Genomic DNA, 23,176 nt, shown 5'->3' with positions numbered 1-23,176 from the left:
AAGAATGTATGAACGTTAGGTTAGCTTTGTTGGTAGGCTCTTCACTCCCATAACCAGACGGGAGTTGAAGGAAAGCTTACCGTAAAGGAGGCTAAGACAGTAAGTGGCTCCCATGTCCAAGAGAAAATTGTCCTACCTGCCATGTCAAGGGGTCACCCTGGGCTCTGTCACAATGAGGGAAACAGTGGGTGGAGGAGCCCATTGGTGCCATAGGTTGCCTCAATCCATGGTGGTGACAGCTTGAAGGGATGCTGAACCCCTGGTTGTCCCATTAGTGGGGCAGTCTCTCAGTGTCCTGTTTGAGGACATTAGGACAGGCCATATTAGGGAGCTTAAGGAACAGACATCTCTCCAGTGTCCCTCCTTTTTGCAATGGTAGCAGGCTCCTTTTGGTGTCTCCCTTTTGAGGGGGCGACCCTGGGGTGATGGCTGGCATTGCAAGGCCACCAGGAGTTGAGCCTGTCTCTGATCCTTACGTTTTTCCTTTTCCCTTTTTTTTTCCTTCTCCTGGTGCTGGCCATAGAACACAAAATTGACCACCTTAAGGAGTTCAGAGCTTGGTATGTCTGGCCCTAGGGATAATTTTTGGAGCTTCCTCCTAATATCTGGGGTGGCCTGAGTGATGAGTCGACCATTAAGAACTGTAAGATCAGCCTCTCTGGGATCAAGAGTATGTTTAGCTGAAGTCTCTCTTAGTCTTTCCATAAAGGTTGTGGGGTTTTCTTCCTTTTCCTGGTTTATGAAAGCCAGCTTGTTATATAATTAATTGGCTTTGACTGGCATCTTGACATTCCATTTGTTAGATTATAAGATGGTCTTGGGACCATTGCCCTTGTGCAGTGTCATAGTTCCAATGAGGATCTGTTATTGGAACTGCCATGTTATCTGCCAGATACCTTGCACTGGAACTATGAAGTTTATCCCCAGATTAGATGGTGGGCTCCCCAATTCTATCTCAGTCTGCCTTGGAGAGAGTCTGATTGAGAATGAGCACTATGTCCTTCCAGGACAAATCAAAAGTTAGTATAAAACCCTGAAGTCCTGACACGTAACCGTCAAGGTCCTAGGAAAAATCTCCCAAGTCCTTCTGGATTTGGTGGAGATCACTCATAAAGAAGGGAGTTTGGACCCACATGGTGGTTCTGGTTGGCTCAGCTATTTCCTGGAGGAAACACAGAATTGGAAGGGGCTTGTTAGGACTTGACAGTGTTGGTGGTCTTGGATATGGGGCAATGGATCATCGTTTTGGGCTATGGTAGGATTTGGTGGGGCTTGGGGAAGCCTCCTCTGGTGGTGGGGGAGGGGACTTAGGACTTAGGCTTGTGAGGAAATCTAAAGTGGACAGCTGAATTTTGCAGGTTTTGAAAAGCCTGAGGTTTGTTTAACATAAAGGCTTGGACCTAAGGGAACTGAGACCACTTTGTCTGGTCTATACAAAATAGGTCTAGTTTAAGATGGTGTTATAATCCAGTGTCCAATTGTAGGGCCCTGTTGCCCCATCTCTTAGTTTATATTGGGGCCATGCTGTATTGCAGAAAAAGATGAGCCTTTTCCTCTTTAAAGGTTGGGGGTCAAACTTATCCCAGTTAGTGAGGATGCATCCCAGTGGTGAACCCCTGGAACTGCCATCAGGTTTCCCATATGTAAGGGAATAGCAAAGAGAAGGGGAAGAAGTAGACACAGTATTCCAAGAGTGTCCCCTTGGAATGTTGTGTATCAAGAGGAGAGGTGGCCTTTCTACCTCCTTTGAAGAACGACCCTTCAAGGATGTCCCCTCAGGTGAGGCGCACAGCCCAAATTAGTATTATTGCAGCCTGTCCTTTCTTTACTTGCCTCCCCCAAATTGAGGTGCCCATAAGGGAGGGATCTGGTGTATTTTATAATCCCTAATGAGTCCCTGAGTGCCAGGATGTATGCCCCAGCCTTCAACATCTATGTGGTTCCATTTCCAGATTTCATCCCAGGCTCCTCTCAGGTTTTTTTGTTTTGTTTTGTTTTGTTTTTTATTTACATCCAAATTAGTTAGCTTATAGTGCAACAATGTTTTCAGTAGATTTCCTCTCCAAAGTATTAACTCGAGGAGTTGGAATAGACACAAAGATTTGCCCTTACCCTCTTAGAAATAAACTCCCGCTGGAGACTGTGATTATCATGTACCCACCTTGGATTTAAGTATCAGAGGCTGATTGAGACCATCTTTCCGGAAAGGGAAGGGGAGGGAAACACGTAAGAAGGTGTGATTTGAGGCAACAACACAGAGGGAGAACTACTGGTTAGATGAATCATCCAGGAGATTGAATGAGTATGAAAATGGACCGGCCCAGCAGATGGAGAGGCTTTCACATATATACAGCACGTCCTCGGGGTTTGAGGGGCACAGACTTTGTGAGAGTGATGGCAGAAGTGGTTTAGGAGAGGAAGAACTATAGACAGTAACAGTAGTGGCCAAATTGCAGAGTGAGTGAGAGCTGACCTCCGAGAAAGTAAATCAGATAGGGATCCTCTAGCCTCAGCGGGGTGAGGACTGTCTTACCTTGGGCGATCGGAGTCGCGGCACCAAAAGATGTTACTGGGGGAAGCTTGCATGGTGTCAGTGGAAGTCTCGGTTCTTGGATTCCCCTCGAAAGATTTATAGGAGGATCCGCGCTCGAATAACGACAGAAGGGAGGTACCAAGCAAAAAGTGGTTTATTAAACCACCAGTACACGGTCATAATGGAGGAGACGGGGGTTGAGGAGTCACCGAGGATACAGTTTTTTTAAGTAAGTAGGGTCTTGAGCCATGCAGGAGGCGGTCTCTAATGGAAGCTGCCTCACATCTTTGGGGAGATGCCTCCTACCTGTGGAGGAGAACTTTGACCCTACAAGGTTCCTGCTGGAACTGTCATGGCGTCACTCCCCACCAGAGGGCGCAGAACCTGTAATGCAAATGCCTTATAAAGCCAGGGGTTACCCTGGGACAGAGGTTGAAGAGGAGAACGCATGCTCTGCACCTGCTGTCCTTGCTCCGCTAGCCCGGAAAGTTGGAAACCAAATGTTTGTTGTCTTTCTCTCATTAAAAGTAAGCTCCCACAGGTAAGGGCCTGCCCTCCATTACCCGTCCTTCCCACTCCTTAATGCCTAACACGCTGCCTGGCACGGTGTGGGGGGGGGGGGGTGGCAAAGGCCGTTGGCTGAATCAGTTCAGCTGCTAAATCCGCGCGAGCGCGGAAGAGGACAGACCCTGGTAAGGACTGAAAGGGGAGGAGCAGGAGGAACCTGACGCCAGGGGGGGCAGGAACCCGCATTCTCCAGATCTCGCGGAACTTCGCGCGCGCGCGCGTGTCCAAGTCGCGGGTTCTGTTTCTGACGCAAGCGCGAGGCGTGAGGAAGGAGCTACCCTAGCACGCGCGGCCTCGCCTGTGGCATGGGAGTTGCTTCCGGGTTGCGCGCCCGGAAGTAGGAGGTTGGCGGCTTACCCTCCTCGCCCGGAGGCTGAAGTCCCCGAGGCGGGAGGAGCCCGAGGGGGCGCGGGCCCCGCTTGTGAGTGCCTGGGGCCCGAGGCCGGGAGGGGGGAGGCCGCCCTGTGACAGCCTCACCGCCGCTCCCGTCCGTGACACCCTCGCGCGGCCCTTTTCCTCTTGCCCTTGCGCAAACCTCTTTTCTGAGCCTCTGGGGTTTCGCAGGTTGGCAGCATCGCCGGCAGCTCCCCCAGGGTCGACTCCCATAAGACGTCTTTTCCTTGGCTCCGCGGGGCCGAGCAAAGCGAGGTCGACCCTGTTGGAGCTTGTTTCGCAGGTGTCACAGCAGTGTCCAGAACACCATCGGTGCTAGCGAAGTCTAGATTTCACTGCCCTTTTGACAAAATTCCTAATTTTTTAGTATGTTGAGTTGATTCCCCGCCCCCCTTCGAAACATCTTTTTCTAATAAAGTGTGGACTTGTATGCGATAAACATAGCATGTAGGATTTCAGAGTTATATGACTTGATTTATTGACCCGATAATGGGGTGTTTGTAATCACCATTTGCTACAAAAATCTCCTGCCTAGTGTTCCTAAGACCACCAACCTTGCTGGTCACAGGTTTTCCTATTTAAGAGCTCGTATATATAGCCTTGGTATTTGCGAGTATATTTAAAGTATTTAGTCATCGCTTGATAATAGAAACTACTCCCGGATGCTTAACTATTCTGACTTTTTCAGGTTGCTCATTTGGTTGTTTCCATGGTGGAATCCTCTATGGGCATTTCTCCCTTAATGAAATGGTGTGTTCAGGGTTTATCACAATTTCTCTCTAAGGAACAACATCCTTTAACCTAAATTCAACTTTGCTACGTTGAAGTTTGACTAAAGTTCACTTAGTCCAACTTGCATACCAGAGAGTGTCCATGTTAGGCTCTTTCTGCTTTGAACCAAAACAATTTTCAAGATCCAGTTTTAATCCCTGTTCCTCTAACAAGCTACCTAGCAACACCACAGAGATTGTCTAAATGAGAGGTTCCTAATCTACTCACCTAAACCCTCCTTAGGTTGATGTATTTTTAAAAATAAGAAGAATAAATGGTAAAATAAACCAACCATTAGTTAAATTAGTTTGAGAACAGAATGACCAGTTCCTTTGTATAAATCTGTTCAGAAGATACTGATCAGGTTCCATGACTCGGAGGTGAATTTCCATGTCTGTTGTTAGTTTCTTCTGATATTTTCTCCACTTATCTCTGCTTTCAAGGGTTAAATAACAAAAAATTCAAACGAGTAAATTTAAAAATTTTTTTTTCAACGTTTATTTATTTTTTGGGGGACAGAGAGAGACAGAGCATGAACGGGGGAGGGGCAGAGAGAGGGAGACACAGAATCGGAAGCAGGCTCCAGGCTCTGAGCCATCAGCCCAGAGCCCGACGCGGGGCTCGAACTCACGGACCGCGAGGTCGTGACCTGGCTGAAGTCGGACGCTTAACCGACTGCGCCACCCGGGCGCCCCAAACGAGTAAATTTTGAACATCTAATTGCTGTAATTAAATCATGAATCAGGCAGCATCCCATCTGACAAGTAGAGAGGAGCTCCTAAAGGGCTACAGGAAAGGAAAGGTTTTTCAAGGTAGAGAGTGAAGTAAAGGAAATGATTTTTTTAGGCATTGCCAGTTTTTTAGGCAAGGTCATTCTAAGGGGGAATGGGGTTTATCAGTAAATGTTCTAGCACTGACCAGGAAATTCCATGTTGGCTGGGTAAAGTCACATTTCCAAGGGATTTGAAACTGCAGTTAGCTTAGATGTTAAGTCTTGGTTTGCTGACTTGGGACCCTAACCTAAGTGACACCATTTTGGGCCTGTGGTTTTCTTTTTAACACAAGGAACAATTTAGTGTGAGGAGACATGGAAATAAATATAATACAAAGTGATCAGAGTTGTGTTTAGGGTTCAAAGGACAAACATCAAGGCTGGAATAAGGAGTTCACTGATTGGAAAAGCATGGGGGCTTTTCCCCATGGTAGGCAGAGACAATTATTTGTACAAAAGCAAAAAGATGTAAAATGGGATGGCAGTGAAGAACGTGAGGAAGGAATAGGAAATGAGACTGAACAGGTAGGCAGTGACCAGGTCATAATGGGAAGCTAAGTAATTTGAACTTCGTCTTATTAAAAGTACCAAGTCTTAAATTTGGGTATTGGGACAAATGTTTTACATTCATCATCTCGTAATCCCTTCACAGCAGTGTTGGAAAGACACAATTACCCCCATTTTATAAAATGATGAAAACTCAGAGGCTTAGATTAAGTACTGTCTCATGACTATACAGTAGTGGAAGATCAGGTGTTTGTATTTAGCTTTTTCCAAGTCCACTTGCCTTCTTAACCACCTTGCTAAATTGTTCCACAGCAGGACATGGGGATTCAAGGAAGTCGCTTTAAATAGACAAGTAACATTAGCCGATTTGTTTCAGAAAAATAATTTGTGGGGCGACTTGAGGATGGATCAGAGAGGAGAAGGAGAGCTGGCAGTATAGAGATTAAATTTATCTTTGTGATGGTCCACAGGACAGATGTTGAGAGCCTTGACTACCATTAATGTAGAGCTAAAAAGGAGATGATGAATGTGGGAACTATACAGGGAGTAGAATCGAGGATTTAGTGATTGGTTCATTAGTGGTGATGAAAAAGGAGGGGTTTTAAATATGGAGAACTGGTGTTTCCATTAATTACAAAACAATATAGTAGGAGAAATGGGTTGCGGGGGTGGGGGGGCAGGAATAATAAGGCACTTGTGGGCACATTACATATAGGGAACAGAAGGAAATTTCTGCCAGAGTGTCTGGTATATAGATAGATGGATGGGTCTGGAGTTCTGGAGGGTTTTAGACTGGAGAAGAGATTTGGAAATCACTAGTAGCTGGTAGTTAAAGCCAGGGAGGGAATGAGAAGATCAAGGACAACTGTGATGAATACCAGCATTCAGGGGTATGGTCTCTGAGAAAAGCGAATTATGCTAAGGTTTGAGAGCACTTGAGGGAGGAAATGGCTGGCAACAGGAACTTCCGTGGAGAGGTCAGTTAAGGTAGTAATTGAGAAAACGTCCTTTTGACTTGGCATGTAGAGAGCCATTGGTGACCTGAGAGCTATATTAGTGGTGTGAGGGGGGCAGAAATGTGATTTGAGTGGTTAATAAAGACATGGAGACCTTAGAAACACGAAGGTGAAGTGATGCCTTTTTTTTTTTTTCTTTTCTTTTTTTAAGGAACTTGGCTCTGGAGGGAGAACACGAGCACTGGAATTCTAGAGAGAAAGGATTTTTTTTTTTTTAATGGTAGAAACTGGAAAAGATGAGGATACGAGCAGGTAGAAATAAAGTTTATTTATTCTAGAGAGAGAACATGCAAGCAGGGGAGAGGGGCAGAGGGAGAGAGAGAGAAAATCTTTAGCAGGCTCCATGCTCAGCACGGACCGCACCTGGGGGCTCAGTCCCATGACTGAGCCAAATTGACCTGAGCCAAATTCAAGAGTCAACCTTCTGAGCCCCCGAGGCGCCCACCCCTTTTTGTGTAGCTAGATGCATCTATTTTGCATCTTAGACTTGCCTAGCTGGCACAGCTGTTTAGTTTGGAAAGCTGAGCACCTCCAGGTGTTCACTGTCAAATCAGTGTTTAGGACATATTTATAACCATAAAGAAGTTCTGTATTAAACAGGACAAAGGAGAGGTTCGCATTTAGTTGGACCTCTTAACCTGTTTTCTGCAGTAAACAAACTTTTATTGTAAGTTCTGTTAGAGTCATTCTGTCGGTTATGCCTCTGTCCTGTTTTTTTCCTAGACTGAGACACAGAAGGAATTGTGGAGAACATCTCATCAGAGCTGTCAGTGGCTTCCTTCTATTCCTGAGATGCTCCTTCAGAAGTGAACAGCCTCCTGGCTTATCTCCCCCCCCCCCCCCCTTACCTCCACCCTGGCCTCCCTTGAAAGCAGAATTTCTTAACCTCAGCACTCTTAACATTTTGAACGGGACAGTTCTTTGTTGTGGGATGTTTAGTCTTCACCCACTGGATGCCAGTAGTGCCCCTCCAGTTTTGACAATCAAAAATGCCTCAGACATTGCCAAATGTCCCCTGGGGAGCAGAATCACCCCTAGTTGAACTGCTGTTCTAGAGCAGTGTCTCCCATTTGGGAGTGTGCCTCTTCTCAACAGGGAAGAGTTTGAATACTTCTGCACCAGGATCCCACTCCCAGAGATTCTGGCAATTCAGGATGTCTAGGGTGGTGCATGATACCTTGATTTTTATAATTCTGCTAGTGACCCTGCCTGTGCCCTTGCAGGTTAAGAGTCAAGCTCACTCTTTGGAACTTCCCTCTGTGGCAAAGCTCATTCCTGCTAGAGTTGGATCTTCTTTCTTTCTGGAGGTAAAGGAATTGCCTTTGCTCAGCTGATTTCAGTCAGTGCCCTCATACTTGATGCTAAGCCATGACTTTGTGTTTGAGTTTTTTTTTGTTTTGTGTGTGTGTGGTGTTTTGTTTTGTTTTGTTTTTAATACAAATCCTTGTGTTGAAGGCTTTCAAATCTCAGCAAGGGAGCTGCTTTGCTGGTATGAAATCCCAACCCAAAGGGACAAGATTTTTTGTGTGTGCTTAATTGACATCATATCTACTAGATGCCAGTACCCCTCAAATGTGACCATCAAAATGTCTCCAGACTTTCCAAATGTCCCTGTCCAGAGTTGCCCCCAGTTGAGGACCACTTATCTAATGAAAGCCAGAAAGAGGGCTTATTATGAAGATCCCCACGTGCTCTTAGAAACTTTATGAAGTTATTGATAAAGACCCTTCCGGTAACTTGGGAAATATGTCCAAATCTCAAGGAGAAAGGATGTACAGCTTGCAAAAATATAGTCAGTATCATAATACCATTGTATACTTGAATTACCAAAAAAGAAAAAGAAAACCAAAACCTGTTGTTTTTGCGATAAAAACTGGGGGTTTAGTGAGGTTTTTATGTGTCCTGAAAGTAGGCAGAGATTTACAAAGGTTGTGAAGTAGTCATCAGAAATGGTGATAGTTGATTCTCTTTTGAACCTCACTTGTACTTCTGTTCCCTTCACGGTTCTCCTAAAGGCCCACCAATACGATGTTCTCTTCTGCCTGAGGGATTACCTACACATACCCCACCTTCCAATACTTTTCAGAATTTTTTACTGGAATCCTTTCCAGAATTCTCCCTGCTCTCTTTTCTAGTCCTTTAATGAGTTTTAGTGGATTTTGACTGGATGTCGTTGGGTAATTTATGGTAGTTTTTTTGAACAAACATTATCCTTGCTTGCTTGCTTGGAATATCTTTGTTAATTTCGACAGGAAAAGATGCTATCTCTGGAATCACTAGTCACAAAATCAAGATGTGAAAAATGTTGTAATAAGTTATCGCTTTATTCTTTTTCCAGGAATCGTTGTAGTTGATCACTTGTCCAGTTCTCAGCCAGTCATTTGTGATAATCGAGGGGCATGGTGTTGTGGTTTCCAGACTGCCAGCTCAGAATAGGAAAATACTTGGTAAGGGAGGCAGCATGCATAAAGGTTAAAAGCACCAACTTGGAAGTCAGGCACACTTGACTCCACATCCTGGCAAGTTATGGAACCTTTCTGAGCCTTACTTTCAGCATCTGTGAAATGGGGTTAATCACATCTGCCTTTTGGCAAAACAAAAAGCAAAGAGACAAACCAAAAAAAAAGACTCTTAACTATAGAGAACAAACTGGTGGTTGCCCAAGGGGAGGTTGGTGGAAGTGGGGGGAATGGGTGAAATAGGTAAAGGGGATTAAGAGCCCACTTACCATGATGAGCACTTGGTAATGTACAGAATTGTTGAATCACTATATTGTATACCTGAAATTAATAGAATACTGTATGTTAACTATACTGGAATTAAAAACTTAATAAAAAAAATCACACCTACCTTTTGGGATTGCTGTGATGATTTACTAAGATCACGTTTCTTGTGTGCTTAGCACGGTGCCTGCATTTAGGATGGCGCAACTGGAAGTGGTCATTTAGGAATGTAATTGGACAGAAGTCTTTAGTTTCTAATGAATTGAAGTTTTTCTACTTCCCAAAGCCTTCCAATATCCTTAAAATTTTAGAGCTAGAGGGGACTTCGAAAACCTCTTAGTTCAGTCCCTTTATTTTTTTTTGGTGAGGAAATAGACCAAGTGACTTAGCCAAAATCATAATAGTATAGTTTAATAAATGCCATAGCAGGGGTAAGTTCAAATTCTATAAATATACATTTTACAAGACCAGTGCTCTAACCCCTGAGCTATAGGTCCTATAAGTACACGTTTTAAAAACATCTTTACTGAAATTTAATTTATATGCCATAAAATCCACCTGTTTGAAATGTACAATTCAGGGTTTTTTAGTATGTTCACAAAGTTGTGCAACTATCACCGCAATTTAAGTTTTGAACATTTCTGTCACTCCAGAAAGAAACCCTTGGATCTACCGACAGTCAGTTCCCATTCTTCTCCACTCTGTGTCTGCATAACCACTAATTAATCTACTTCCTGTCTATAGATTGCCTCTATTATTAACTTTTTGCATTTTATTAATACAGTCTTACAACATGTCATCTTTTTTGACTGTCTCCCACTTAGCTTAAGGTTTTCAAGGTTCACCTATGTTGTTAGTGTCCATACTTTATTCCTTTTTATTCAATCATATTCTATTGTATGGATATACTACATTTTATCCATCCATTTAGTAGTTCATGGACATTTGTATCGCTTTATTTTTGAGCTATTATGAATAATGCTTGGATATCCATGTACAAATTTTTGTACAGAAAGTTTTTGAGAAACTGTCCAGCTGTTTTCCAAAGCTGCTGCACCATTTTATATTCCCACCAGCAGTGTACAGGAGTTCCAGATGCTCAATATCTCCCAACTTATTATCTGACTTTTTTTTTAAGTTTATTTATTTATTTTGAGAGTGCAAGAGAGAGAGAGCACGGGAGGGGTAGAGAGAGAGGGAGAGACAGAATCCCAAGCAGGCTCTGCACTGTCAGTGCGTAGCCCGACGTGGGACTAGAACTCTTATCAGAAATAGAGTTTGCGTATATTTTCCCCCATTCTATGGGTTGTCATTTCACTTTCCTAAAAGTTACCATTTGTAGCACAAAAATTGTTAATTTTTAATGTCCAATTTATTTTTTCTTTTTCTGCTCTTGCTTTTGGCACCGTATCTCAGAAGCCATTGCCTAATGGAGGGTCATGAAGACTTTTTCCCCTGTGTTTTCTTCCAAGAGTTTATAGTTTTAGCTCTTACGTGTTTGATACATGTTGAGTTAATTTTTGTGTATGGTAGAAGGAAGGGTCCTACTTCATTCTTTTGCATGTGGATATCTAGTTGTCCCAGCACCATTTGTTGAAAATACACATTTTTAAATAGAGTTTACACCATCCTTTTATCTGAACCTTGAAATGAAAGCCTATGTGGCCTAGGAAAAACACAGTCTGAGCAAGAGCAAAGAGTTTGGGGAAGGGATTTAGCCTTTTAGCGTGTGGGGGTTCCCGCCCCTCCCCAACCAATTCCTCAGTCTAGATTACCTGCCTGTTAATTCACCATTGGAAATCCAATACTGTTTTATTTAATTGGTTTGGGTTGAGGCCCTGGTATGAGCATTCATTAAAAATTCTGGTGACTCCAGTGTGGAGGCACACTTAAGAGCTAGTGAACTAAAGGGTTAATAGTCCTACCAAGGACCAAACCGTCAGTATCAGGAGGTGCTGCTGGAAGGGGAGATAGGCTGAGGTGCTTGCTTTTCTCCACGGAGCTGCAGGAGCTGCAAGACCGTTGTCCTTGGCTCTACAGGTGGCAGCATCTCCTTACTGAAAAAATAGAGTTGTTCCACGTCAGTGCTTTCTGGGGTTAGAAGCACTTTGGGCGTGACATATATGAAATAAGACGACTTCTACATGTAAGGGAAAAAGAGACCAATAAAAGAGCATAAATCCCAAGCACTGTTTTTCCTTTGGTAAGTGACAGAAGATGTTGTCTCACAACACAAGCATTTTTTAAAAAGAACGATTTGATTGCATGTTACAAGAGAGTATTCTGCTCTGCCACTTTAGTTTCTACCTTTTCTTCTGTGGCCGCTGTGAAACAGTTTGGCTTTAAAGTAACTATGAGAACAAATTGAATTTTGAAATTAGTTAAAGATCTTAGGTCTTTCAAGTATATGAAATACAAGTAAAATGCTCTTTATTGTCTAAAACTGTATTTGCAGAAAAGTATGAGGACTCTAGCCTGCAAGGTCTGAGCAGTCCCAGTGCCGTGGTTTTTGTGTTGCCTGAAATTCTTGCTCTGCCAGTAGCAAAACGTGTCAGTACATTCTCCATAGTAAATCTTGCAGTGCTTAGTTCCTCCTGTGTTGCTAAAAGGTGTATCTAATACAAATGCAAAGAAATAATGGGTCAACAACACTCCATATTGCATTTCTTTTTAAGTAAATTACCAGTAGCAGACCTCCTGTGATTGGTTTCAATAATCCTTTTGGTTGGCACTAGTGTTTCAGAGTCCCATTAGGGATTTATTGTGCTGTAGACTAGCGCTCCTCAAAGTGTCTGTGAACCAGTAAACTGTGTTACTAGCCCACAATTAAGGAACACTTAAAAGCTGTGTAGTACTAACTTGACCTAATCTAGATGTTCGTTATGTTCTACAAAAGCATTGGCTTGCAGTGGATTGGGGAAAACAGGAAGCTGGTCCTTCCCCATGAAGCTCTGTTCTAAGTGAAGTAACTTTGAGGGGTGCCTGAGTGGCTCAGCTTTGGTTAAGTGTCTGACTTCAGCTCAGGTCACGATCTCACAGTTTGTGAGTTCGAGCCCCGCGTTGGGCTCTGTGCTGACGGCTCAGAGTCTGGAGCCTGCTTCGGATTCTGTGTCTCCCTCTCTCTCTGCCCCTCACCTGCTTGCTTGCTTGCTCTTTCTCTCTCTCTCTCAAAAATAAATAAAACATTAAAAAATTTAAAAAAAAATAAAGGAAGTAACTTTGAGGAAGAAGGTATTTTAAAGAAACCATCTTTCTTTTTACATTTACTTTCTTTCTCTCAGGGATTTTGTACTGGAAGACATGGATCTTGCTGCCAATGAGCTCAGCATTTATGACAAACTTTCAGAGACTGTTGATTTGGTGAGACAGACAGGCCATCAATGTGGCATGTCAGAGAAGGCAATTGAAAAATTTATCAGACAGCTGCTGGAAAAGAATGAACCTCAGAGGGGACCACCCCAGTATCCTCTCCTTGTAGCCGTGTATAAGGTAAAAACGTGTTTTGACTTGGAGATTCCTTAAACAGAGCACAAACTCTTCAACTTTCTCCCCAAATTTTACTGTTGACTGCTTCTACCATCTAACCTTAGTTTTCCTATGAATAAGTTGGCCTTTGCTCTTGTTACCATGAGTTACTAGGAAATTTGACCCATTTTGTTAAATATCCATGATGAAAGCTATATATTTATAATTAAACTGTATTTGTGTATACTTTTTAATGGAGGACATAGCCCCATAGAAGCCTGGTGCTGAGTGACTCAGTTGGTGGAGCATGCAACTCTTGATCTCCGGGTCGTGAGTTCAGGTCCCACTCTGGGCATAGAGCCTACTTAAAAAAGAAAAAAACAAAAGGAAGAAGAAGGTTGGTGAGCCTTGCAATTCTCATAGTTCTCAAACTTTAAATGTATTTCATTCAGGAGTGAATGTAGCCAATTTGGCAATAAATTATATTTAAAAAAATAAAATATAAATAAAATAAATTTAAAAAATGAAACCATAAAAGGTTAAAAAAATGAACGTAAATGACTTGTTTATGAAAATGGATTAGTTCCTAAGGCACAGTGAAAATAATGGAAGAGGCTGGGGTTTTTGGTTTGTTTTTTTTTCTTTTTTTTCTTGGCATTAAAGTATTTTGTTTGCTGGGACAATTATTAATCCTTTTCCTGTCTTTCCTTATAGGTCCTTGTAACCCTGGGATTAATCTTGCTCACTGCCTACTTTGTGATTCAACCTTTCAGCCCATTACCACCTGAACCGGTGCTTTCTGGAGCTCACACCTGGCGCTCACTCATCCATCACATTCGGCTGATGTCCTTGCCCATTACCAAGAAGTATATGCCAGAAAATAAGGGAGTTCCTCTGCATGGGGGTGATGAAGACAGACCCTTTCCAGGTAGAATCCTGCATTTTACTACTTACACGGTGTTCTTGACAGTGTATGGTGGGAAAGGAAATAACATGTACTGACATCTAATGAGAGACACTTTCCCACTTTTGTCTTTAAAAAAATTTTTTTTGTTTTTATTTTTGAAAGAGAGAGAATGAGCTTGAGCAGGGGAGGGGGAGAGAGAGAGAGACAGACAGACAGACAGACAGACACAGAAAGACAGAGAATCCAAAGCAGGCTCCAGCTTCTGAACTGTCAGCCCAGAGCCCAATGCGGGGCTCGAACTCACAAACTGTGAGATCATGACCTGCCCTGAAGTCGGACACTCAGCTGACCTGAGCCACCCAGACACCCCTCAATTTTGTCTTATTTAATTCAGTCCCCGCTAAAACTCTATTTGATAGGGGTTTTTTTGGGTTTTGTTTTTTTGTTTTTGTTTTGTTGTCCCTGTCTTGCAGATTGAGGAATTGAGGCTCAGAGAGATTAAGAAACTTGCCAGACAAACACTCCTGGGGGAACCAAATTCAAACCCCCTGATTCCAAAGCACACATGGTGGGGATGAGTATTTTTGTTTATAAGGAAAATTTCAATGTATCTTATTCTACCCTTTTCTCTCCTGTGATCCCTATCCATAATAGATATTTTAATAAATAGCTATTGATTTATTGAAAACATCTGAGTCCAGCTTGCTTTTAACCAGATCCTCGAATAGTCCTTAGCCTGTTGGGCCGGGTTTTTGTCCCACTTTGTCTTACTCTTTCAGTATAGTGTTTTCTCTGCCTCACAGTATGCTTAGTGCTCCTAAGTGGGCAGTTGTGCCAATAAGTTGAATTTAAGAAACATTTAAATTTAGTAACAGTGTATCAGTGGGAGCACAGGAATTTCTGGTCTGACATACCATGTGAGGAGTTTCCTTTTGGGAAGATTGTAATGTGTGATAAGACTTGAAATTTACCTTTTTTTTTAGTGTTTATTTTTGAGAGACAGAGTACGAGTGGGGGAGGGGTAGAGAGAGAGGGAGACACAGAATCTGAAGCAGGCTCCAGGCTCTGAGTTGTCAGCACAGAGCCCGACGCGGGACTTGAATCCATGAACCTCGAGATCATGACCTGAGCTGAAGTTGGACGTTTAACTGACTGAGCCACCCAGGTGCCCCTGAAATTTACTTTTTGAGAAAGAACAGAGGGCATTTTATTTTATTTTATTTTATTTTTTAAAGTTTATTTATTTTGAAAGAGAGCTTGAGCTGAGGAGATGTAGAGAGAGGGGGAGAGAAAGAATCCCAAGCAGGCTCTACACTGTGAGTGCAGAGCCTGATGTGGGGCTCAAACTCATGAACTGTGAGATTATGACCTGAGCCAAAGTCAAGAGTCAGGTGCTTAACCAGCTGAGCCACCCAGGTGCCCTGCATTTTATTATTTTGGTGGTATTCATCTTATTTGCCCGGATAAAGGAATATGGAAATTAATTTCACAAGTGTATTATGGGAGTTTTTGTGTAACTGTTCTGAAACCTTTAGATTCCAACATAACTGGAATCTAAACTGTTTAGGAAGCATGCTTTCTCCTCAGTGCTGTGTTCAGAAAAAATTTCCTAGTGGAAGCTACACTTTATAATGTTACTCTTTTCTCTTTTTTAACTTTTTTTTTTTTTTTTTTTTTTTTTTTTTGAGCGTATGAGAGAGAGCGGGGAAGGGAGCTCAAGCTGGGGACAGATAGAGAGAGAGAATCTTAAGCAAGCTCCAAGCCCAGTGCAAAGCCTGACATGGGGCTTCATCCCTCGACCATGAGATCATGACCTGAGCCCAAATCAAGAGTCAGGCGCTTAACCAACTGAACCACCCGGGCACCTCTATAATGTCACTCTTTAAGCCAAGATCTAATCAGTCATAAAAATCCCTTGTATTGAGTCTCCTTTGAAAGCTATTTTTGTACACTTGAGGAAATTATGGAAAGATTTTCAAAATTATGCTAAAATCAGAGGAAGGGAACATGGTAAAGCAGAAAGCCTCGTGGGGTTTTTTGTTTTTTTTTTTTTTTTAGTTAGCTCATATGTGTAGATAGAGTTTTTAATTCCAGATATAACTTCATTGTATTTTTGAAATGTCATCAATGAAGCTTAAAAAAAAAAAAAAGTGATGTTTCCAACTCCTCTGTCAGAAGGGTCCAGAGCACATTGGGAAAGACCCAGAGAAACGTGTCAGGCCAGCCTGATGCTGCTTCCTCACACGCATCAACGCATCAGCCTCCTTTCCTGTCTTCCTCTCACTGCCTCCCTAAAGGCATCTTCTGCCCTTTGGCACATAGAGATCGAGTCAGCAGTTTTTAGGACCAAATTGATGGCAGTTACTCTGTTTCTCCCTGTCCTGTAAGGGAAATTTCCTTAGGCTATTGAGTTAGGAAGTGACAGTTGATGGACCACTGTTGCTCATTCTCTAAATCAGAGTCTAATAATTCAAGAAACCTTCGTGTCTTGTCAATAAGCCTAACTATTGGGTTCACTCCAAATGAGTATTTTGCCTTGCAGGTGGAAACTGAATTCTTGGAGCTCAGTTGTAAAGAGAGAGCATTGGAAGGGTGTGGTTTTTAGCTCTTTAATGTTGTTGACTATTAAAGTGCTGCTTTTACTTACCAGTGTGGATATTGATGCACCATATATTCTTGTGTGTGATCATTCTGGGAATGTACAACTAATAGCATTTTGCGTAGCATTTGGAAGGAAACTGAAGAATACATAATAATATAAGGGATAAATAGAAACACACGGAGGAGAATTAGGTACAAGAAATAGGAACTGCTGGGCCTGTAAGAGGGCTAGAAAAGGAAAAAAAAAATTATCCTTCCTGATATCATGGTACCAATGAACAACTGCCTTTTACTTTTTTTTTTTTTTTTTAATTTTTTTTTTCAACGTGTATTTATTTTTGGGACAGAGAGAGACAGAGCATGAACGGGGGAGGGGCAGAGAGAGAGAGGGAGACACAGAATCGGAAACAGGCTCCAGGCTCTGAGCCATCAGCCCAGAGCCTGACGCGGGGCTCGAACTCACGGACCGCAAGATCGTGACCTGGCTGAAGTCGGACGCTTAACCGACTGCGCCACCCAGGCGCCCCCAACTGCCTTTTAGTTAGAATTACTTAGCAGTACCTTTGAAGTAAATGTAGAGGGAACATGGCATGGCAGATTCAGCTCCCTAAAGGAAAGCCCTCAAGCATATTGTTTCCTAAGGGCTGGCCTGTCAAAGGCCCCTGGATCATCTGAGACTCCTTGCAGTGGCGCCTTGGGAATGACCGAGGGCACTGGGAGCAATGGTGAATACCTGACCTCTGGTAGTTTCTCCTCTTGACTCCACCCAGGGAACAAGAGGCAGCAGAGGTGGGGTTCTTTTTCTAGGTTTCAGCCTTGGGTAGGAAACCCTGCTCCTGAATTCTCTTGATGAGAAGAATGGAGGGACTCCATAGTGACTCACGTCAGCCTCCCACTCTGCAGCAGAAAATAAATAAGCTGACACTTATTTAGTACTTACCAGATGCCAGGCCCCGCTCTAAGGGCTTTCCATATATTGCTTCATTTAATCTTTACATTATCCCTGTGAGGGAAGTTCTGGTTGTATGCCCGTTTTAAGGATGGAGACACCAAGGGACAGTGACATTATGTCACTTGCCCGAGGTCCTAAGGCTACTAAGTCATGGAACCATGATTCAAACCCATCCTATCCTCGCAGTCTGAGCTCTTAGCCTCTGCTGTGAGTAAGGTGTCGCTATACACTATACCCACAGAATCTAGCTTTTAGTTTGATTTGGGAGTTCTGTGCTCTCTCTCAGCTCACCAGATGCCTCCTTTCCACTCCCTGGTGCCCAGAACAAGGTTTTTCTGGCTGGCATTGCATGTCCAAAGATAAACCATCCTCCGGGCCCTGGCCCTTTAGAATTTTCCTGAACTAGTCTTTTCCTAGGCATTCCGCCCAGCTCATCTTCCCAGTCTACAGCCTTATGTGTAATGTGTGACTTGTTTGACTTAATCCTTTATCTGATTAACCCATAGTTTTCCCTTCACGGTCACATTCTTAGTCCCCCCCCAGTCCCGACCTCATATCTTTATGTCCACTTTGATCCTACCAGCCATCCTCTTGGCTTTCATCCTTCCATGGAATCACTGAGTCTTAGAGCTAAAGAGGAACTTTAGCACTGATCTAGTACATAGCCTTGTTTTGTAAAGAGGGAATTGAGGACAGGAAAGGTGAAGTAACTTGTTCACCCAGCTAAAAATGCCTCACTGGCACTCGAACCTTTATTTCTTAATTCTAGTATGGTGTTCTCTCCATCACACCACACTCACTGTCTGCTATCTTTGCCCTCAGCCAAGCCAAGCTCCTGCATGTTAGGCCCAATTTGTTTACTTGGGACATCAGTAATTTTTTTTTAAGGTTTTATTTTTGGGGCACCTGGGTGGATCAGTCGATCGAGCGTCTGACTTTGGCTCGGTCATGATCTCATGGTTCGTGGGTTCAAGCCCCGCTTTGGGCTGTGTGCTGACAGCTCAGAGCCTGGAGCCTGCTTCCGATTCTGTGTCTCCCTTTCTCTCTGTCCCTCCCCTGCTCACACTCTGTTTCTGTCTCTCACTCTCAAAATTAAATAAACATTAAAGAATAATTTTTTTTGAAAGATCTTATTTTTAAGTAATCTCTACATCCCACACAGGGCTTGAACCCACAACCTTGTGATCAAGAGTCTCATGCTTTATTGACTAAGCCAACCAGGCGCTCCTAGGCATTTATAATTTTTAATTATGACACCCATTGATGCTGAGGAGGTCTGAGATAGTCTCATATACAATGGAAAAGTGTATCTCTGTATCTGTACTGCATAATTGGAACTTTACATATCCATGACCTTTCAAGGGAAGGTTGGAGTAGATCCAGCAACATCAAGTGGTTTTAGGAGTAGATCATTCAATGACTTAGAACTGAGGACCAAAGCACTAGGCTAGTGCCCAAAGATGAACTGCTTGGACCTCAGAAAATGCCATACTATTTTATTTGCAAATAAAATTTGAGGTGATAATAACAAATAAGTCAAGCACTTAACTGTGTAGGAGGCACTGTGCCATGTACTGTGTTGTGTATTTTCTCAGTCCTTACAACAATTACAGAGGTAGTTACCATTTTTCTGTCCCTTCCGAAGATGAGGAAACTTGATATGCAAGGGGGTTGACTAACCTAAAGTCTCACGTTTAGAGTCCACTTAAATGTACATACACACACACACACACACACACACACACACACATACCTACACACACACGTACGTGTATACATATATATATATATATTTTTTTTTTTTTAAGTTTATTTGAGAGAGAACACACATGTGTGAGCAGGGGTGGGGCAGAGAGAGAGAATTCCAAGCAGGCTCTGCACTGTCAGCATGGACCCCAGTGCAAGGCTCTATCTCATGAACCGCGAGATCATGACTTGAGCTGATCTCGGACCCCAACAGAGCCACCCAACAGAGTCGGACCCCAACAGAGCCACCCAGGTGCCTCTAGAGTCCATTTTTTAAAATAGAAGTATAGGGGTACCTGGGTGGCTCAGTCTGTTAAGCATCTGACTTGAGCTCGGGTCACGGTCTCACGGCTCGGGTTCGAGCCCCACGTTGGGATCTGTGCTGACAGCTCAGAGCCTGGAGCCTGCTTCAGATTCTGTGTTTCCCTCTTTCCCTGCCCCTCCCCTGCTCATGCTGTCTCTCTCTCAAAAAATAAATAAACATTAAAAAAATTTTAAGTTGAAGTATAATTGATCTACAATGTTACGTTAGTTTCAGGTGTACAACATAGTTACTGGACAAGTCTGCACTTTATGCTGTGCTCACCACAAGTGTAGCTGCCATCTGTCACCATACAAGGCTAATATGGTACAACTGACTGTATCCCCTGTGCTTTATCTTTCATCCTCATGACTTACTCATTCCATAACTGGAACCCTGTATCTCAGCCCCCTTCACCCATTTTGCCCATTCCTCTCATCCCCCTTCCTTCTGGCAACCATCAGTTTGTTCTCTGTTTTTTTGAGTCTCTTGCTGCCTGTTTTTAAAAAAAAATTTTTAATGTTTTTTTTATTTATTTTTGAGACAGAGAGAGACAGAGCATGAGCAGGGGAGGGGCAGAGAGAGAGCACGACACAGAGTCTGAAGCAGGCTCCAGGCTCTGAGCTGTCAGCACAGAGCCCGACGTGGGGCTCGAACTCACGAACCATGAGATCATGACCTGAGCTGAAGTCGGACGCTCAAGTGAGGGTCGACTGAGCCACCCAGGCGCCCCCTTTTTTTTTTTTTTGATTCCACATGTAAATGAAATCATATAGTATTCATCTTTGTCTGTCTGACTTAATTTCACTTAGCCACAGTACCCTCTCGGTCCACCCATGTTGTTACAAATGGCAAGATCTCATTCTTTTTTATAACTGAGTAATATTCCAGTGTATGTGTGTAACACGTGGGGTTTCACTTCTCTGTCACACTTTTTTAAAATTTAAAATAGCTATTATAAGGAGGTTTTTTTGGAGCAAAGAAACGTTGGACATTAAAAGAAAGTTAGGAAGTTACCATCCAACTTCCATGGGCCTTTCTGTCTGCTGCTGCAGGAAGAGTGGATAGAAAGGGAGGGAAGGCTGGAAAGAAGGCACATGCAGCAGGTAAGGTGGCCGGAGAAGAGCTCTGTCCTGGAGTGGCCTGGAATGGCCTGCTCTGTGCCGCTGGCTATTTTCCAGGATGGGATTTTGCTCACTTTGTGCTATCATGGTTCCAGCCGATTGTATAGCGAACATTATCAGGTGAAGCCATCCTATCTGGAAAGATAGAGGCCACGTTGGAAGTCTGGGTACTTCTCCTTTTTGGGGCATTTTATGGGAAGGGGAGGAAGCACCCCAACCATACACCCCATACACACCCAGACAGTTCACTGCCTGGCGATTCCCCAGTCCCTTCCCACCAAAATATAAACACTTTCTTTATCCACCTTGGTGATCTCAGGGCTGTAGAGAAATCAAAAGTAGCTCTTCCTTTTGAAGATTGGCTCCCCTAATTCAGATGGATGGCATAAGTTACCCCATTCCAGTGATCCCTTTTCCTTATTACTTCCCCCTCTTCCTTTGCTGGACGCCAGCCTGGCCAGTGTCTCTGCTCCTGTAGAGTACCTCTCCAGAGGCCTGCCTTCTTAAGATGACTGAACCCTCCATTTCATAAGTTTTCGTGGCCTCCAAAGACATTTCTATTTGAAAAATACATAAAACCCGTACAAAGACAATAAAAAGGTATACGATTTTTATGCTTAAAAATACACTTTTAATAAAGTAAAATTTCTCTTGATCCCTTTAACTCCTCCACCAAACCAACCCCTGGTAATAATTTGATATACATCCTTCTGAGTTTTTCCATGGCTGTACAGATAGATATACTTTTGGGTACACACGCACACATAGAGAAAGGTCTTATGTAGCTTGCGTAAATACTTCCAGCTACTACCAGAAGTTGGGTGGCTTAAAACAACAGTAAATCTGGGGTGCCTGGATAGCTGAATTGGTTGAGCATCTGGCTCGTTTTCTGCTCAGGTCATGATCCCAGGGTTATGGGATCAAGCCCCGTGTTGGGCTCTGTGCTGGGCTTGGAGCCTACTTAGGATTCTCTCTTTCTCCCTCTGCCTCTCTCCCCTAAATCAAGATCTCAGTAAGACTGTACTACCTCTAGGGAAGATTCTTCTTTGCCTGCTTCTGGTGATTGCCAGAAATCCTTGGTATCCCCTGGCCATGATAGCAGAACCCCAGTCTCTGCAGCCATCTTTACATGGCCATCTTTCCTCCATGTCTTTTGTATCCTCTTATCTTCTCATAAGGATACCATTTAGATTAGGTTTAAGGCCCACTCTACTTCAGTAGGACTTCATCTTAATTAGTTACATCTGCAAAGATTCTGTTTTCAATTGTGGTCACGTTCTGAGGTTCCAGAAAGACTCGAATTTGAGAGGGACACTATTCAACCCAGTATACACATTTTTCAGGATCTTATACTCTTCCATTCTGTGACTATTCCATAATTTAAATTTCTAGTTTTTTGTTTTTTTGTTTTTTTGGGTTTTTTTGCTGTTATAAAATGCACCGGGGACATTCATATATACGTACCTTTAAAAAGTTTTTTTAAATAATTTATTTTTGAGAGTGTGCATGCAAATGGGGGAGGGGCAGAGAGTGAGGAGGACAGAGGATCTGAAGCAGGCTCTGTGCTGACAGCAGAGAGCCTGATGCAGGGCTCAAACTCACAAACTGAGATCATGACCTGAGCCGAAGTTGGATGCTTAACTGATTGAGCCACCCAGGTGCCCCCATATATACATATACTATTATTCCTGTAAGAGATTCTTAGAAGTAGAATAGCTGGGTTAAAGGGCATTTTCAATTATAATAAATACTACCCAGATTGTCTTCATAAACTTATACCAACTTTCATTAACAATATATGTTGCTCACCAGGACTGGATATTGTCACTGTTTTGCCAGTTAGAAAACTAAAGAATGGTATCTTATTTTAAGATGTATTTTTTTTTACTATTATTGCAGTTGGATATCTTTTCATATGTTTTATAGACCATTTATATTTATTTTTCTGTGAATTACTGTGAATTGTCCCAACATCATTTATTGCATTCATCCTTTCTTCACTGAATTGAAATTGACCTTTATCACAAATCAAATATTCTCACGTGTGTGTGTGTGTGTGTGTCTGTCTGTCTGTCTGTGCCGGATTTGTTACTGCATTCTTTATTCTGTGTTGTTAAACTTTTTGTCTGTTACTTTATAAGAACATAGTTCTTATTATTTGCAATAGTTATGTTTCATAAAGTCTATGCAAACTTTTTGTTGCTTTATAAGAAGATACAGTCAATTCTCATTATTCTCTGTAGTTATGTTTTATGAAGTCCCTGCAGACACTGAATTAGTGTTTGCACTAGTTACTAATTAGTAATTACTGATTACTGACCCACTGCCCCTAGGGAAAATCAGAGTTAGGTTCCTGAGAGTCTCTGGGCACATTTTCATCAAGTGATGAATACCTGACTTTGTTTTATGTATATTTTGTTTAAAGATACCTTATTTAATATATATTGTTGATTCATTAACACTGAATTCACGTCAACAAGCACTATAACTCCTACCTAAACAAAGCTTACCCAACACATGTATTTTCCCTGGAAGGCACATCACAGCCTGCTTGCACTTAGGAGTGCTAGAGAGTACTTTAGCACTGTGCTCCGAGGCCATTTTTTAATTAGTGAACTATTTGTTGAGTTTTGGGTTCATAGCAAAGCTAAGTAGAAAGTGCAGAGTTCCCATATACCCCGTCCCCACAAACAGCATCCTTGGGAGCCATTCTGAACTGCAAAACCACAATAAGAATGCGAAAACCGTGGCACCAAGTAGCCAAAAGGACACTCGTTACAGTTCGAAGGTGAAGCAAA

At 42.8% G+C, this 23,176-nt stretch overlaps 1 protein-coding gene across 11 annotated transcripts in view; it reads left to right on the top strand.

The window, feature by feature from the left end:
* CB2H6orf89 (chromosome B2 C6orf89 homolog) overlaps nt 1-23,176 on the top strand; it is a 45,251-nt gene that overhangs the window by 3,885 nt on the left and 18,190 nt on the right. For 3 of the 11 annotated variants that reach the window (XM_053222873.1, XM_053222876.1, XM_053222871.1), the window contains exons 2-5: nt 6,711-6,811; nt 7,783-7,866; nt 12,564-12,771; nt 13,462-13,675. In XM_053222873.1, the coding sequence (XP_053078848.1) occupies nt 6,777-6,811; nt 7,783-7,866; nt 12,564-12,771; nt 13,462-13,675 (541 nt within the window). In that variant the 5' untranslated portion in view covers nt 6,711-6,776. Of the gene's footprint in view, nt 1-2,090; nt 3,522-6,710; nt 6,812-7,782; nt 7,867-11,322; nt 11,486-12,563; nt 12,772-13,461; nt 13,676-23,176 lie in introns of those variants that run through there. The other 8 variants (XM_053222874.1, XM_053222872.1, XM_027057866.2 and 5 more) reach the window with 8 other exon arrangements.

The sequence above is a fragment of the Acinonyx jubatus genome, chromosome B2 (assembly GCF_027475565.1).
Source record: "Acinonyx jubatus isolate Ajub_Pintada_27869175 chromosome B2, VMU_Ajub_asm_v1.0, whole genome shotgun sequence".
NCBI lineage: Eukaryota > Metazoa > Chordata > Mammalia > Carnivora > Felidae > Acinonyx > Acinonyx jubatus.
This window is presented reverse-complemented; position numbering and strand designations above follow the sequence as displayed.